Source organism: Sorex araneus, chromosome 2 (assembly GCF_027595985.1).
Source record: "Sorex araneus isolate mSorAra2 chromosome 2, mSorAra2.pri, whole genome shotgun sequence".
NCBI classification, from domain to species: Eukaryota; Metazoa; Chordata; class Mammalia; order Eulipotyphla; family Soricidae; genus Sorex; species Sorex araneus.
In genome coordinates, this window is record NC_073303.1 from 147781973 (window position 1) to 147796431 (window position 14459).

At 38.6% G+C, this 14459-nt stretch overlaps 1 protein-coding gene across 1 annotated transcript in view; it reads left to right on the plus strand.

Annotated features, from left to right (window-relative positions):
- The first annotated feature begins 231 nt into the window (after window positions 1-231).
- SLC9C1 (solute carrier family 9 member C1) overlaps window positions 232-14459 on the plus strand; it is a 108707-nt gene continuing 94479 nt past the window's right edge. Inside the window, exons 1-3 of the mRNA XM_055124511.1 lie at window positions 232-552; window positions 4105-4178; window positions 8702-8773. Coding sequence (XP_054980486.1) covers window positions 232-552; window positions 4105-4178; window positions 8702-8773 — 467 coding nt within the window. The remainder of the gene's footprint in view (window positions 553-4104; window positions 4179-8701; window positions 8774-14459) is intronic.

Here is a 14459-nt window from a genome sequence, read left to right on the forward strand (position 1 = left end):
TAGTGGGTTGGCCGCAGCAGCTGGGTAGTGGGAAAGAAAAGAAACACCCAGTGTGGATTTTTTGAAGAAGATTGATAAAGAAATCCAACAAAAATGGGATGTAGAGAAAGGATTTGAGGTCAGTGCATGCATATTAGAGAAGCAGGCTGGCAAGGGCAAGTGCTTTGTAACCTTCCCATATCTATACATGAAACAGCAGCTTCATTTGGGATACATATTTCCTCTATCCCAATGTCAGTTTGCAAAACAGTACTAGAGACTGAAAGGGAAAAGTTGTCTGTTTCCCTTTGGAATGCCAATGGACAATGCCCATTAATGTCATGTGCTGACAAATTGAAAAGAGAACTAGAACTCTGTGTTTGCTGCCCTGATTTTCCAGAAGATGAGGAGGAAAAGGAAGAAATCCACGTTAAAGCAGAAGATAAGCTAATTAAGGACAAAGTTAAAGGGAGAAAGAGTAAGGCTGTGACTAAAGTTGAGTTTTCCAAATATCAGTGGTGCATTCTGAAATCCCTGAGACTGCCTGATGAAAAGATAGTCAAGCTTTCTAAAGTATAGCATTGACTTGATTTTTTCCCCACCACTGGCTATTCAGGATTTGAAGAGAATGGGTTTGAAGGTAGACTAGCATCGCTTCTTCATCATCACTGATGTTAATCCTTACTATGAGTCATTTGTCATGTGGCAGTTTTTAACATTATGAGAAAGAAACAATTCCATTTGGGAAATGGTATACCATCTTCTCTCTAAAAAATATGAACAGTCTTGTATGGATCATAATAGAAAAACAGGAGAGGATGTTGGACTGCAGGAATATTCTTTAATCAAACTGAAAGTGCTTGAGTCACATCCATCCAAATTAAGTGATCTAAAAGAGAAAAATGTCTTCTTGGTTGCTGCTGCTCTCTGACCAGAGAACATTCAGCTGACCAACTGTTGGGTTCACCTTGACATAAAGTACACGGAACAAGGTGGTTAATCGAGTCTCTCTGATTCTACAACCTACATGGAAGCCTGCCTCAAGTGCTGGGGGAGAAGGCAGATGGGATAGAGAAGAGCCACTATGATAGTGATAGTTGGAAATGATCACTCTGGATCAGAACTGTGTCCTGAGAATAGGCAAGGGAACAAACATAACCTCTCAGGACCTGTTTTGAAAACCAAAATGCCCAAAAGGAGAGAGAGAAAGAAGAAAAGTTCTTGCCATAGAGGCAGGCTGGTAGTGGTTGGGGGTGGGGAGTGGGGTTGTGAGAGGGAAATTTGGAACATTAATAGTGGGAAATATATACCAGTTGGAACAGGTGTTGAAATGTTGTATGACTGAAACCCAACCATGAACAGCTCTCTAACTGTGTATCTCATGGTGATTCAATAAAAAAAAATTAAATAAATAATAATTTTAAAAAATTAAAAATCAAGCATCCTTTTTTCACATGAGCAAGAAAATTCATCTCACTTAAATGGCTTGTGGGCAGTTATTGGGGATACCATCTTCTACCATCTTCTACCTTGTTCACTTACCTCATGCACAGTGGAGGTTTATTCTGACTTCTGATTATACAACTACTCATTGTCCCAACAGTTTGGATAGAATAACTTAAATGGATAGGAGAACCTAAATGGAGATTTAAATGGATTTCCTTTCTAACAAGTATTTCTTGATGTAATCGGAGTAATCCTAAAAAGTATGGGAATAATTTTGATATATTTTTGAATTTGGTTAACTTAGATTTTGGGTACTTTGCAACAATGTTCATTGACGATATCAGTCTACAATTTTCTTTTTTTTATTAATGTTTCTGGGGGATAAGTGACTGTGACCAGAAGGGGTAGGGCTCCTTGGGTGGCTTATCTGAGGCACTGAGGAGAGAGGCTGTAGCCTCTAAAAGGGAGTTCATTGCCCCCCTTTAGCAAATTCCACCATCAAGTGGTACCTAGGAAAATTTAGCAGAGAACAGTCTGCCATGATAGATATAGGCAGGCAGGCAGAGAGGGAAGGTCCCTCTCAAGGCAATGGAAGGAAATTTCCCAGAAAGTAATAGCCCTGAAGTTGCAAAGGCCAACCTGGCAGAAAACAGGAACAAAGGCCTGATAAGACCCTCACCTGGAGCCAGCAAAAGAACCAGAGAAGCTCTTGCAGAAACAAAAGGCCAAGAAAGAAATTTCAAAATAGGCCATCACACTCCCAACCCTACCCCACCTTGTAGACTCGTTAGGCAATGAACTTTTTTAAATTTTATTTTATTAGTGAATCACCGTGAGACAAAGTTACCAATTTACAGGTTTTCATGCTTACGTTTCAGTCATACGATGATCGAGTGCCCATCCCTGCACCAGTGCCCATTTTCCACCACCAATGGTCTCAGCATCCCTCCCACCACCCCCACCCTGTCCCCTACACCCCACCCTGCCTCTGTGGCAGGGCATTCCCATTTGCTCGCTCTCTCTCTTTGGGTGTTGTGGTTTGCTACAGAGGTATTAAGTAGGCATCTTGTTCAGTCTATAGTCTATTTTCAGCCTGTATATCCCATCCCCAGTGGGCCCGCCTAGCACCCTTAGGCAATGAACTCTTACCTAGATAGAAGCCCCACATATGGGCAGGTTGGAAAATCTCTGTAAAAACCACCTTGAACAGAAGAAGGATGCGCATCTGCTGCTCAAGCCCCCGTGTGGCTTGTGCCTTTGGGGACTGGAGATCACCCCTCAGAATTCAGAAGGACAGAGTCCAGCCGGGAATGCAAATCACACAGCCAGATTTATTATTCCAGCTAGCTGGCGCTGAGATGTCCTGACTCAGCGGGTTAGAGCTCGACCCAGAGGGCTTACAGCCAAGGGTTTATATAGCCATCCTGGGCATGCAGGCCTCAGGAGCAAGCTCAAAGAGAAAAACAAACAAACAAAAAACTTCCAAAGGCAGAAATAACTTAAAACATTTCGAAAGCGAACTAAGGCACACAAAAGTACTTCAAGGAAACATTCCCATACATCAAGAAAGCATCATAGCAGTCAGACACAGGATACAAGATACGGGTGTGTTGACTCCAAACCCTCCAGCTCCACGTCTGTGTAAACACCAAATGGTACTTTTCAGCCAATTATCCTGTTCAGAATCCTTCATGACCAGAGCTGCCTCTCACCAAATGGTACTTTTAGCCAATTATCTGATTAACGACCAGGGTGAGAGATGGGGGGCTAGCTGCTTTTTATGACCAGGGTGGTAAATGGTGAGCTAGCTGCGCTTCAAGTGCTCACATGGCCGAGCACATGTGTCGCCTGCATCTCCCCTCTTGAGATGTGTACTTTCATGCTTTCATGTTGTTAGAGTATGGAGTTGACCACCCCTCAAGGACAGAGAACAGAGCCGATAATGCAAATCACATAGCGAGGTTTATTGCTTCCAAGTATCCGCCTGTTGTAGCGGGCTTCAACAAGGAAGGACCTCAAACACTAGGTTCCGCAAGTTCTTATACTTTTATTTTGACAAGTAAGCATTACTCAGCAATTTCTATCACCTACCAAGTGGTATCCATCTATCACCTACCTATCCATCCCACCTTCCTGACAGTTATATTCAGGAGATCTAATCTCATTCCGAGGATGTAATCTTTGACAGAAGCATCCGGTTTTTCTGCTTTTCTTGTTCCTAGAAGAGGCCTAAGTCTCTCAGAGCCTGTCATGACAGTTCTCTGGCTAAGTGGGTCCTAACAATGTCTAATGCTGGGATGTGTGTAAGGGCTCTCTCCGCCCTTGGAGAAGCCCAGTTTCTCTCTTGAGCATGTTACTCTCCACTCTCTCCCATTTTCTCTTTCTTCTTCCCTTCAAAACCTTCAAATAAAATCTGTCTTACCTCACTGCTTGTCTAATCCTGAAATCCTTTTCTGTGAGGCGAGACAAGAACCTAGTAACCTACTGGGGACAAAGTGACCATCTTTCTCCCCGCTTCACATAAACCACCTGTGGGGCCCACTGAAATCAATGAGCATCTGCATGGTACAAACTAAACATCTCACCAAATTGCATCTGGGTTCCACTTGTTCTGCCCAGTGTGAATAATGCTCCCTAACACCTGATTTCTCGAGAAACTGCAAAAATTGCTCTTTGCAGGAAAAGGAAGTCAGTCCTACATTTTACCAAGGCTTTCCAGGTTCATCATCTTCCCTTGCAGAAAAGAATTTCAGGTAATAATGAAGTAAAACATAAAGATCCTTGCTCAAGAGAGAAAATGGGCTCCTCCAAAGTGAAAAAGACCAAAAACCAAGTACTCACTCAGACTGGGATATGCCTGCCTTTTCTTCAGAATGGTGAGACGTGCCTTAAAGTAAAAGGTCCTCATGTCAGGCAGTTGAGGGCAAAAGAAGCACCTTTTCCTCTGCCAAGTTAGCTAGTTAGCTTATACACAGTTTTCTCAAAGTGCCTTCCCTCCTACTCTTCCCACCCCCAGTCCAGTGCCAGGGTGGTCCCAAGGGGGAGAGCTTGCAGCAGTTGATGGTCTTTTGACATTCTTTGCATGGCCTTTGTTCCAGTGGTGGAAAAAAGACCTTTGTTCCTCTCCTTCCAGAGGGTCCAACCACCTCTACTCTCTGGGAGCTATTACCACATCTGGCCAGGAATTCTATATTTCAAAGGTTTTCCAGAATTTGTGAGATGGATCTTCTGTCCCAAGTGCCCTCACACCTTCAGGCTGGTGTAGCTTTCCAATATTCTGTCACTGCCATCCAGTTGCTCATCTATTTGTTTGAGTGGGCACCAGTAATGTCTCCATTGTGAAACTTGCTGTTACTGTTTTTGGCATATTGAATATGCCATGGGTAGCTTGCCAGGCTCTGGTGTGCGGGCAGAATACTCTCAGTAGCTTGCTGGGCTCTCCGAGAGGGGCAGAGGAATCGAACTCAGGTCAGCCACATGCAAGGCAAAGGCCCTCCCCACTGTGCTATCACTCCAGGTTTCCAACATTGTTGGGGAGAAGATGCCTTTAGCATTTTCTTCTATTTATTTTGGAATTCATTTATTGTTCTTTTTTATAGTTTTCAAGATTTAGCTTAGCATATCTATTTGAGATTCTTCTTATTTTGGGAAGTAATCCTGCCTTGTTCTGCTCTTAGTACTACTTTTGATATGCCCCATAGATTTTGGTCAACTTTCTTGTTCATTTTGAAGAAATTTTAGTTCTTCTTTAAATTTTTCTTTGACCCAATGTTTCTTTTCATGGTTATTACCACTTCTATGGCAGTATGATCTGAAAAGAAACAATACAGTTTCCATTTTCATGACTTTCTGAGCACTCATTTTTTTATACCAGAACATGGTTTATCCTAGATTGGGTCTTCATGAGGAATGGGGATGAATCTGGATTTGACTCGGGGGCATGGAGGGTCCTATACATGTCGATTTATCTCATTTCAATTTCTCAGTTTGGACTCATGTTTTCTTATTGATATTTTATCTGGTTGACCCATCCAGTGACTAGCGTGGAGCTTAACAGTCTCCCTGTACTATTGTGTTATTCTCAGTGACTCTCATAAGTTCTATTAGGAGTTGCTTTATAAACTGCTATAGCTTTACGAGGTGTATATGTTAATAAGAGTTAACTTATATTAATCTATTTAAAATTAAGTAATTTTTAATAACCACTTCTACCCTTAATTACCCATTTAGATGGAAGTCTATTTAGTATGATCTTCCTTGATTGATTTCAGTTTGCTATTTTTCTATTTGATTACTTCCCAAACTTTCACTTTTAGTGGGTATTTATCATAAGAATTGAAGTATGTCTCTTGCAAGCAGCAGAAAAATGAATTTTGGTACCTGATTCCTCCAGTATTTCTGTTCCATTTTATAATGGAGATCAGACCATCGACTTTCAGAGACATTGTTGGGATTGGTAAAGGTGGGGAGAGGGGAGTTGCTATTTCTTTGGGGTTTTTTTTCCATTGACATTACAGCTTTGGTTTTCTTTATTATCTACACTTATGTTACAATATGTCCCTTTATGTTGTGATCTGCTTCCATTTGCCTCTCCTTACTGTTTTATTTTTTTCATAACTGAAGACATGCATTTATTATTTTTTCATTTTAAATTTATGTTTAATGTTATCTGTATCATTTCTTTTCTTTTTTTTAATTGAATCACCATGTGGAAAGTTACAAAGCTTTCAGGCTTAAGTCTCAGTTACACAATGCTCAAACACCCATCCCTTCACCAGTGCACATATTCCACCACCAAGAACCACGGTAAACCTCCCCCCCAGCCCCACCCCTCAACCCCCCACCCCGCCTGTGTAGCTGATAAATTTCACTTTACTTTCTCTTTACTTTGATTACATACAAACTGTTTTCTAAAGGTTTTTTTTTTCAAGTTCCCATGTCATTTACATATGAAGTTCTAAACCAATTTCCCCTTTCAGATTTAAAGCAGGTCTAAAACTTAAACTCTGAGTTTCTTTAAATTCTATCTTTTAAGTTTTGTGATTTGAATATACACCTTCCTGCTTTTGAATAAAGTTTCCTTGCTTTTTATTGAAGACCTTTTGAATTTCCTGAGAGATAGACTAGGGACAAATAATACCATCAGCCCATGTTTGTTTGTGAATGATTTTAACCCTCTTTCCTACCTGAGTGGTAAACTTGCAGATTATAATACTATTGGTTGGAAGAACCATCAGTCCCACTTATACTTTGCATTTCTGACTTTAATAGACACTTTCCATCTCATGTCCTAGACTTTGCTCCAACACACTTGAATTTTTGTGATAAATTAAACCTCCATAGCATTTTGTATAGAGCATTACATCTGATGCCAGGTGCTTGCAAGCACAAATCCTCCTGATGTCACATTGGTCTCCAAAATGTTATACTCTCTGGCAGGCAATTATAATAACACTTGACATTGATGCCACTACTACACAGTTAATTTTGGGGAAAAAAGTGCCAAAGGTATATAATTTAAAAAGAATCCCTTAGTATCCCTTAATAAATGCCACTGTAAACACTGTATGGCCACATGAAAAAGAATGAAATCGAATCACTATCTCATAGTATGTATAACTTTACTTCAAAATGAATTAGACTTTAATGTTTAACCCAAAACCATAAAAGCAATTATAGATTCAAAGTGGCTCATTATATTAATTTCTTTGAGTTCTGTGATTTCTGTGTGTTTCTGAAAAACAGAAACAAAAAATTATGAGATGACATCAAACAAAACAATTTCTGCATATGTAAAAGGTATTATTACAAAAATATCCAGCTGAATAGGAGAAACTGTTCACACCATGCATCTGAAAGGGGTGTTAATATCAAAGATATATAAATAACTCATATATAATTATTACTCATATTATAATTCATACATAAATAATTCATAAAACACAGTTATGAAAGATGGCAGCCCAAGGGAATAGGTGTTCAGAAACTATACTTCATGATAATGGACAAATGTCTATTGTCCAAGTGCACATGACATTATGAGGAAAATATAAATCAAAATGACAGTAAGCTCTAACCTTTCACCTGTCAGAATGACATGTATCAATAAAATCAGAATCAGCAAGTGCTGGTAGGTTTATGAAATAATAGGAATTCTCATGTACTGTTAGTGACACTGTAAATTCCTTTAGTCTCTATAGAAAATGCTATGGAGATTTAACTCTAAAAAATTAATGGCTCTATAATACAGACTAGGAATTCCACTACACAATTTCTACCCCCATCACAAATGATGAAACAATTTTAAAAACATATAGACAAATCTTTGTTCATGACTGCATTATTTACATTATCCAGGATTTGGAAACAACCCAAAGACAAGTTGGATAAAGAATATATGGTATGTATCAACATATATATACATATGTGTGTTGTGTGTGTATATGTGTGTATATGCACGCACAACACACACAAGTACACATATATATATACAGATAGAGGAACATAAATTTGAAGACATCTATAAGAAAAAATAAAATCTTATATTTGGCTATAATATAGAGATTGTTAAATTATATTAATATCAATAGATGTATAATCTCACCAATAAAACATATTAATATTACCTTTAGACATTACTCAGTTTTTCAAAATTTAATTAATGGGTATTATTTTATTATTAATTAATTTATGATTTGGGCCATGTTAATAGGCCCTGAGTAAGTACAGAATCTGTTTATCTTTGATACCTTCACTTTTATTAGCACTGATGTTCAGATCCTTTATGGCTCTCCAAGATAAGAACCCAGAGAGTGGAAGAAGGGGTCCTGGAGTGTGAAGGAGAGAGGGGATGCTCCCATGGACAGTGAGCCTTGACTGCTACATCTGCAACCCAGCATTTGGAAGTGTCACAAAGCACTTGCAGCTCCCCAGTGAGGGTGCATGCATTCCTTCCTAGTTCTTTTCCACCAGAAAAATAGTGACCTCCTGAAAATAGTCTCCAAGGTCTTGCCTGGCTGTTCTTCTCTAGGGCTTTTGGACAAAGATCAAAACGATTGAAAGACCATGTGATAGTCATCTCTTGAAAGGCAAAAATGACTCTTCTCAGCAAGGGCTAAGCAACAAGAAGAAAATACTGCAGAGATCCTGGGGACCAGACTTCTGACCAGACCCACGATACATTCAGATGCACAGGATCCCTCTCTACTTAAGAGTTTACCAGTACATGGAGTCCGACAGTATGTTATCACCCCCCTATGTCCTCCTCCTCTTGCAGCAATGCTCACCAGTTTCTCCATCCTGCTGCCATTCAGACTTCAGCTGAAAACCTGGGGTCTCCTGTTGCCAGGTGAGGCCAATAGTAGCCCTCTAGCAAGAAAACTGCAGACCTTCCCTTGACCAGCCTCAGCATACTCTGATCAACAAGAAATAACAGTGCCTCTTTGATGTCTCCTCCAGCTTTATGTTCCACCAATTATAAGAGCTTGTGGCTTTTCATTTCCCTGATAAATGATAAGATCATTTCCACCCCCATATAACTGTTGCCCATCTGTACATCTTCTTTAAGAAAGTATTTGCTCATTTCCTCTCATTCCTTCCCCACATTTTAATAAAGCTTGTTTTCACTGCTGTGGTTAAGTTGTGCAAGTAATTTACTGTCTTGAGTATTCACCCTTTGTCAAATAGTGGTGAGAAAATATTTCCTCCTACTATGTGGGGTGTCTTTTTTTATTCTAATTAGATTTTCTTTTACAATGCAAAAGTCTCTTAACTTGATGCAGTTGCATTTATTTAACTTTCCCTATTTGTTTAACCACTGACATTAGGTCATAGAAAACAAAAAATCATTTCATTTTCAGCAGTGTATGCCCCCACTTCAACACCAACAGGCATAGCCTTTGTGTCTGCTGTGCATTGTCAGCTCAAAATAGCGTAACAAGCCCAACCACTGAACCATCAGGCCACAACCTCAAGTTAAATATCACCAGGAGTCAAACTCAGGTTGCCCAGCATATCTAGAAGTGGACCTTTACTTGTGTGTGTGTATGTGTGTGTGTAATATCCAACAATTCCACTCAAATATTTGAAGAACACACATGTATACAAACCAAGACAAAAAATACATTAGTACCTACCTATACTACAACACTATTTACACTAGTCAATATGTGGAAAGAGTCCAAGTGCCCATTGATATATAGAAGAATAAAAGTGAGGCATATATCATAATAGAATACTATTCGGTTACAAATAAAGTTAATAGAATATTATTCTATTCTAATAAGAGGTATTAAATTGCCTTTTGCTGCAACATGAATGAAGTTGGCATGTGTGTGGGGGTGGAGGTGCAGGAGTCCTCAGGGTCATGACAAGCTAAATAAATCAAAGAATAAAGATGAATAATGATGATGTTTTTCATTAGGGAGGGAGAAGAGAGAAATAAAGCAAACAAACAAAGTCAAATTAAAACAAACACTTGGATAAAGTGACCAAAGAGGGTGATATGAAATGATCAATAATGTGAAAGTTCTTCAATGAATGGTGGTGGAAGAATATTGGTAAATGTGGTGTGGTACAACAGCTAATTAGAGAGAGAGAACAGAAGGGAATGCCCTGCCACAGTGGCAGGGTGCGGTGGGGGGGAGATGGGAGTGGGGAGGGTGGGAGGGACGCCGGGTTTACGGGTGGTGGAGAATGGGCACTGGTGAAGGGATGGGTTCCCGAACTTTGTATGAGGGAAGTATAAGCACAAAAGTGTATAAATCTGTAACTGTACCCTCACGGTGATTCTCTAATTAAAAATAAATAAATTATTAAAAAAAAATAAAAATAAAAATAAAAAGTTAAAATACCCTAAAAAAAAAAAATGTGGTGTGGTAACATGCTTTTGAAGAGGTATAAAATTGTAGCCCTAAAGCTTTCAGTCTTATAGACTTACCTCAAATTTCAAAATAAATTAGAAGTAAATATGTCTCCTATATTTACTCTTAATCACAAAATAGTGACTTCTTAAAAAAGAAAAAAATCCAAACAGCATCTGTAAGTTATATATAAAATTTTTAACTTAATAACTGAATAATGTAAAACTATGATTTAAATTTCAAAAGGCAAATAATGGGCTAAAGAAAATTTCTTATATATTCCATTCTGGAGTCTTCAGATTAGTTATTCTTTTTTCTTTATGTTATCTCTTTCATATTCCCTATGTTCTTTCTTTCATATTCCCTAAAATAACTATTTGAACTAATAAAATATTAACATTAAAATAAAATGTCTCAGAGCAGATGTTATAAGAACTAATTATGATTGCCTTCTTAAGAACCCATCCAAATTAAAGGAAAAAATACAACTATTCCCTATTACTTATAGCCATGTTGGAGTATTAAATGGGAACAGAGTAAGAAAGGAGAGAGAACAAAAATAAATTTTAAAGGTAACGTTAAAATAAAAGTCAATGTTTTTCTCAACAGCATATAACTACAGGAACCAGTGAAATAGGACAGAGGTTAGGATACATATCTTGCATGTGCTTGTCGCTGGTTTGTCCCCACAAGCATCACTGGGAATAGCCCTGGAGTCCCAGGACAAGGGTGGTCCAGCTGTCCCAGGCATCCTACGATCCAAGTGCACCACTTTCTCAGGCCCTAGAATTGAGTGGTTTTGCTCCATCGGCCGTGTACTCACAGGATTGGTACCCAGATTCTTTGAGCACTGCTTGGAAGAACTCCCCTCTCCCCATATAACACTCAAAGAAGAAAGTCAATCTTGCCTCTCTCAATTTCATTCCCCTTACGCCACAGAGTAGCCATTTGACACAATAAATAATTTTTTAATAAATTAATAATTGACACAAAAATTAATTGTTTGACAGACCACTTTTGTTTTCAAATTTCAAAGAACCTGCTATCCTATTTTATACAGAAAACTTACATATTAAATGATTTCCGGAAAAGCAATGTCCATGTATATTTCACTATAAATCCACTTTTTAAAGAGTGCCTTAAGGGCGCAGGAACAACACTACTATAAGCATCCTCTAGTACTGTACACCATTAGCCAATCAAGTCAGGGGGAGGTCAACCTGAGCCAATGGGTGCAGAGACAGGGCGGGGCTCGGCGAAATAACTGTCATCTGGGTTGCAGTTGGCTTCGGCCATTCTAGGGTAAAAGAAATAGCGAGCCTTCTCTTCTGATTTGCATACCACAGACGCTTCTCCAGAGATGCTGTTGGTGAGCCTTCCCCTATTTTCTCTTCAGATTGTCCATCCCTGCAGGTACTTTTATCCTCTCCTGAACAGGAACACATGCTCACTCAGTATTTCAGTGAGTGTGTCATTTAATCATTCCTCCTTGGCGCTTTCTTGTGGGTTTCCTATGGCACCCATTAGGGACTTGCTCAAAGATTAATCAGCCTCTGTTTGAATTTCTGCCCCTCCTCCAGTTACTTTTCCTAAATCAAATTTACAGAAACATTCACTGGATTCAAATTTGTTCCTCTTTACCTAAATGAGAATGAGAAAGGAAAGCACAGTGATACCTTGAATCACTTCTTCAAGTGTATGGAACTCCTTGGAGAAGGAGGAGGTGCTAATTCTGCGTGAAGTATTAGGAGAGCAATCACCTCAAAGTCCGATAAAAAAACAGATCATCACAATTTTGTGTGGTTAAGAAAGTTTCTGAATAACCTCCGTTGTTTTTGTCTTTCATAAACGACTTAGCTAGAGCTTTGCAGCTAAAGGTCACTGGGACATCACAGTGCCCTCTTTAGGATACTTTTGTCATTTAATCCCTACAGAATGCAGTGAATTCAAAGTGATAAAGATTTTCTGGTGGAGTAAATTATTTAGTAGGACTTTTTAAGGATCATTAAGAATTGGGTAATTTCAAGTTTTTCTGAATATACATTACATTTTAAAGCATATAGTTAGGATTTTACATTTTAGCACGTTAAAGTTTTCAAACAAATAATTTTAGAAATGGGGAAAATGCTATGGCAACATGCACCCAGATTTTCCATTTGGAAAACAATAGGCCAACAATATTGAATTCTGAGCTCCTAGCATTGTACGACTGTAGGGTCATAAAATTATTTTTGTTTTGAGTCAATCCTATTTGCCCCAGAAATTTTAGTCTTTGAGTAAGAGTAGACAACTTAGTAGGTAATATGTCAATATTTTCCTAAATATTTTGGTGTTAACTAGGAGCAAATATCAACAATCATCCAACTGGTCTTTTCTAATGACATGGATCTCTTGAGCAAAGCTTCCAAATTGCACCTTCTTGGAAAATCACTGGGAAGCTTTTGAAGTTTCTAACACCCAGATTGCAATTCGGATCCATTCATTTAACCTCCGCGAGTGCTTCCCAGACAACTACAGTCCAATGTATAAATAAACTTGATAATTTGTCTTAGAGAATGATGCAGAACTTTCTCTGCTCCAATCCACCTTTATAGGTTGGAATGATGGTACAGTGGGTAGGGCATTCGCCTTGTACCAGGCTGACCTAGTTCTATTCCTGTCATGCCATCTGGTCCCCTGAGCACCATGAGGAGTAATTCCTGAGTGCAGAGCCAGGAGTAACCCCTTTGGCCCAAAATAAAAAATAAAACAGATCTACCTCTAGATCTTGCAATATGAAAATGAGGTTAAGGAATTTGAAATCCTTTGTAAAAAAAATTGAGAAAATAGAAGAAGCAGTTCCTACCATTTGAGTACTGCTGTCATACTCATGGGTATGATGGTATTACTATAAACTGACTTGAAACTCACTGCCAGTCCATGTTGTTCTGTCAGATAAAAATGTTGTCGCAGAACTTCAATATCAGATGAGGTCACTTTGAGACCATAATAAGGTGAGACACAAACAGGTTATTTAAAAAAGTCCACACAATACCTGATATGTCCTCTCTTGTATAGTATCACCGACAAATGACTGATAGTATCACCTACAAATCACCTACAAGTGACTGCTTTTGTACCCAATACAGCTTTATCATCTAATCTTCTTTCCCTATACATAAAACATAATGAGATTTCCAGCCTTTGCTTTCTGATAGAACCCAAACTACATAGAAAAGCTTCATTTCCTCAAATCTACTCCAAAACTATCCAGTTAACAGAGCTAATAAACAGGCTCTTTCTAACAATTAGGCGATGACATACTCCACACAGTATCCGTTAACCCTACAAGTCTCAGGATGAATGTTCCCATGGGAACAAATAATAAATTAAAATGGGCAATTATAGATGTGTTTCTGGTAGCCTTTGCCCGAAGACCATTAATAATCTTTCTTGCCAAACCTGACTCCAGAATAATAACTAGAATTTTGTTTTGTTTTCTGTTTGGAGGTCACATTCATTCACTGATGCTCTGTGGTTACTCCTGGCTCTTTAATCAGGAATTACACCTGACGGTGCTCAGGGGACCCTCTGGGTAGCCATCAATCAAACCTGGTTGGTGCATGCAAGGCAAACGCCCTACCTGCTTTATATAGCTCTGGCCCTTTTTTCATTTTTAAAATTATAACTTAGGTCATAAGTTTACAATAATATTCATGTTTATGGCTTTGTTGTGCACAGTTACTCACTTTGAAATTACCAAAGTATACAATATCCTTCACCAGTGTCCTTATATTACTTTTAGTGTACTTTTTAATTCCACTCCCCCTCTCCACTGCTTGGTAATCTAAGTTTTGCAATCCAAAGCCAAGAGTTTATCATCATTCTATATAGTCTATTGCCTTACTTTGTTTCTCTATATGTTACCAATGAGTGAATTCATCTGGTATTTGGCCTTCTCCCTCTGACTTCCTTGGCTTAGAATGATACCTTCTAGTTTCATCAATGTCACAATGAAACGTAAAGTTTCATCCTTTTTAACAATGACATAGTATTAAATTGTGTATATAAACTGCAACTTTTCTTTTTTATCTCCATATCTGTCATTGAACATTTGGGTAGGTTCTGTATCCTGGTATGGACTTTGTGGTAAAATGAACATAGGTGTGCATATATTTTTTAATTAAAATTTTT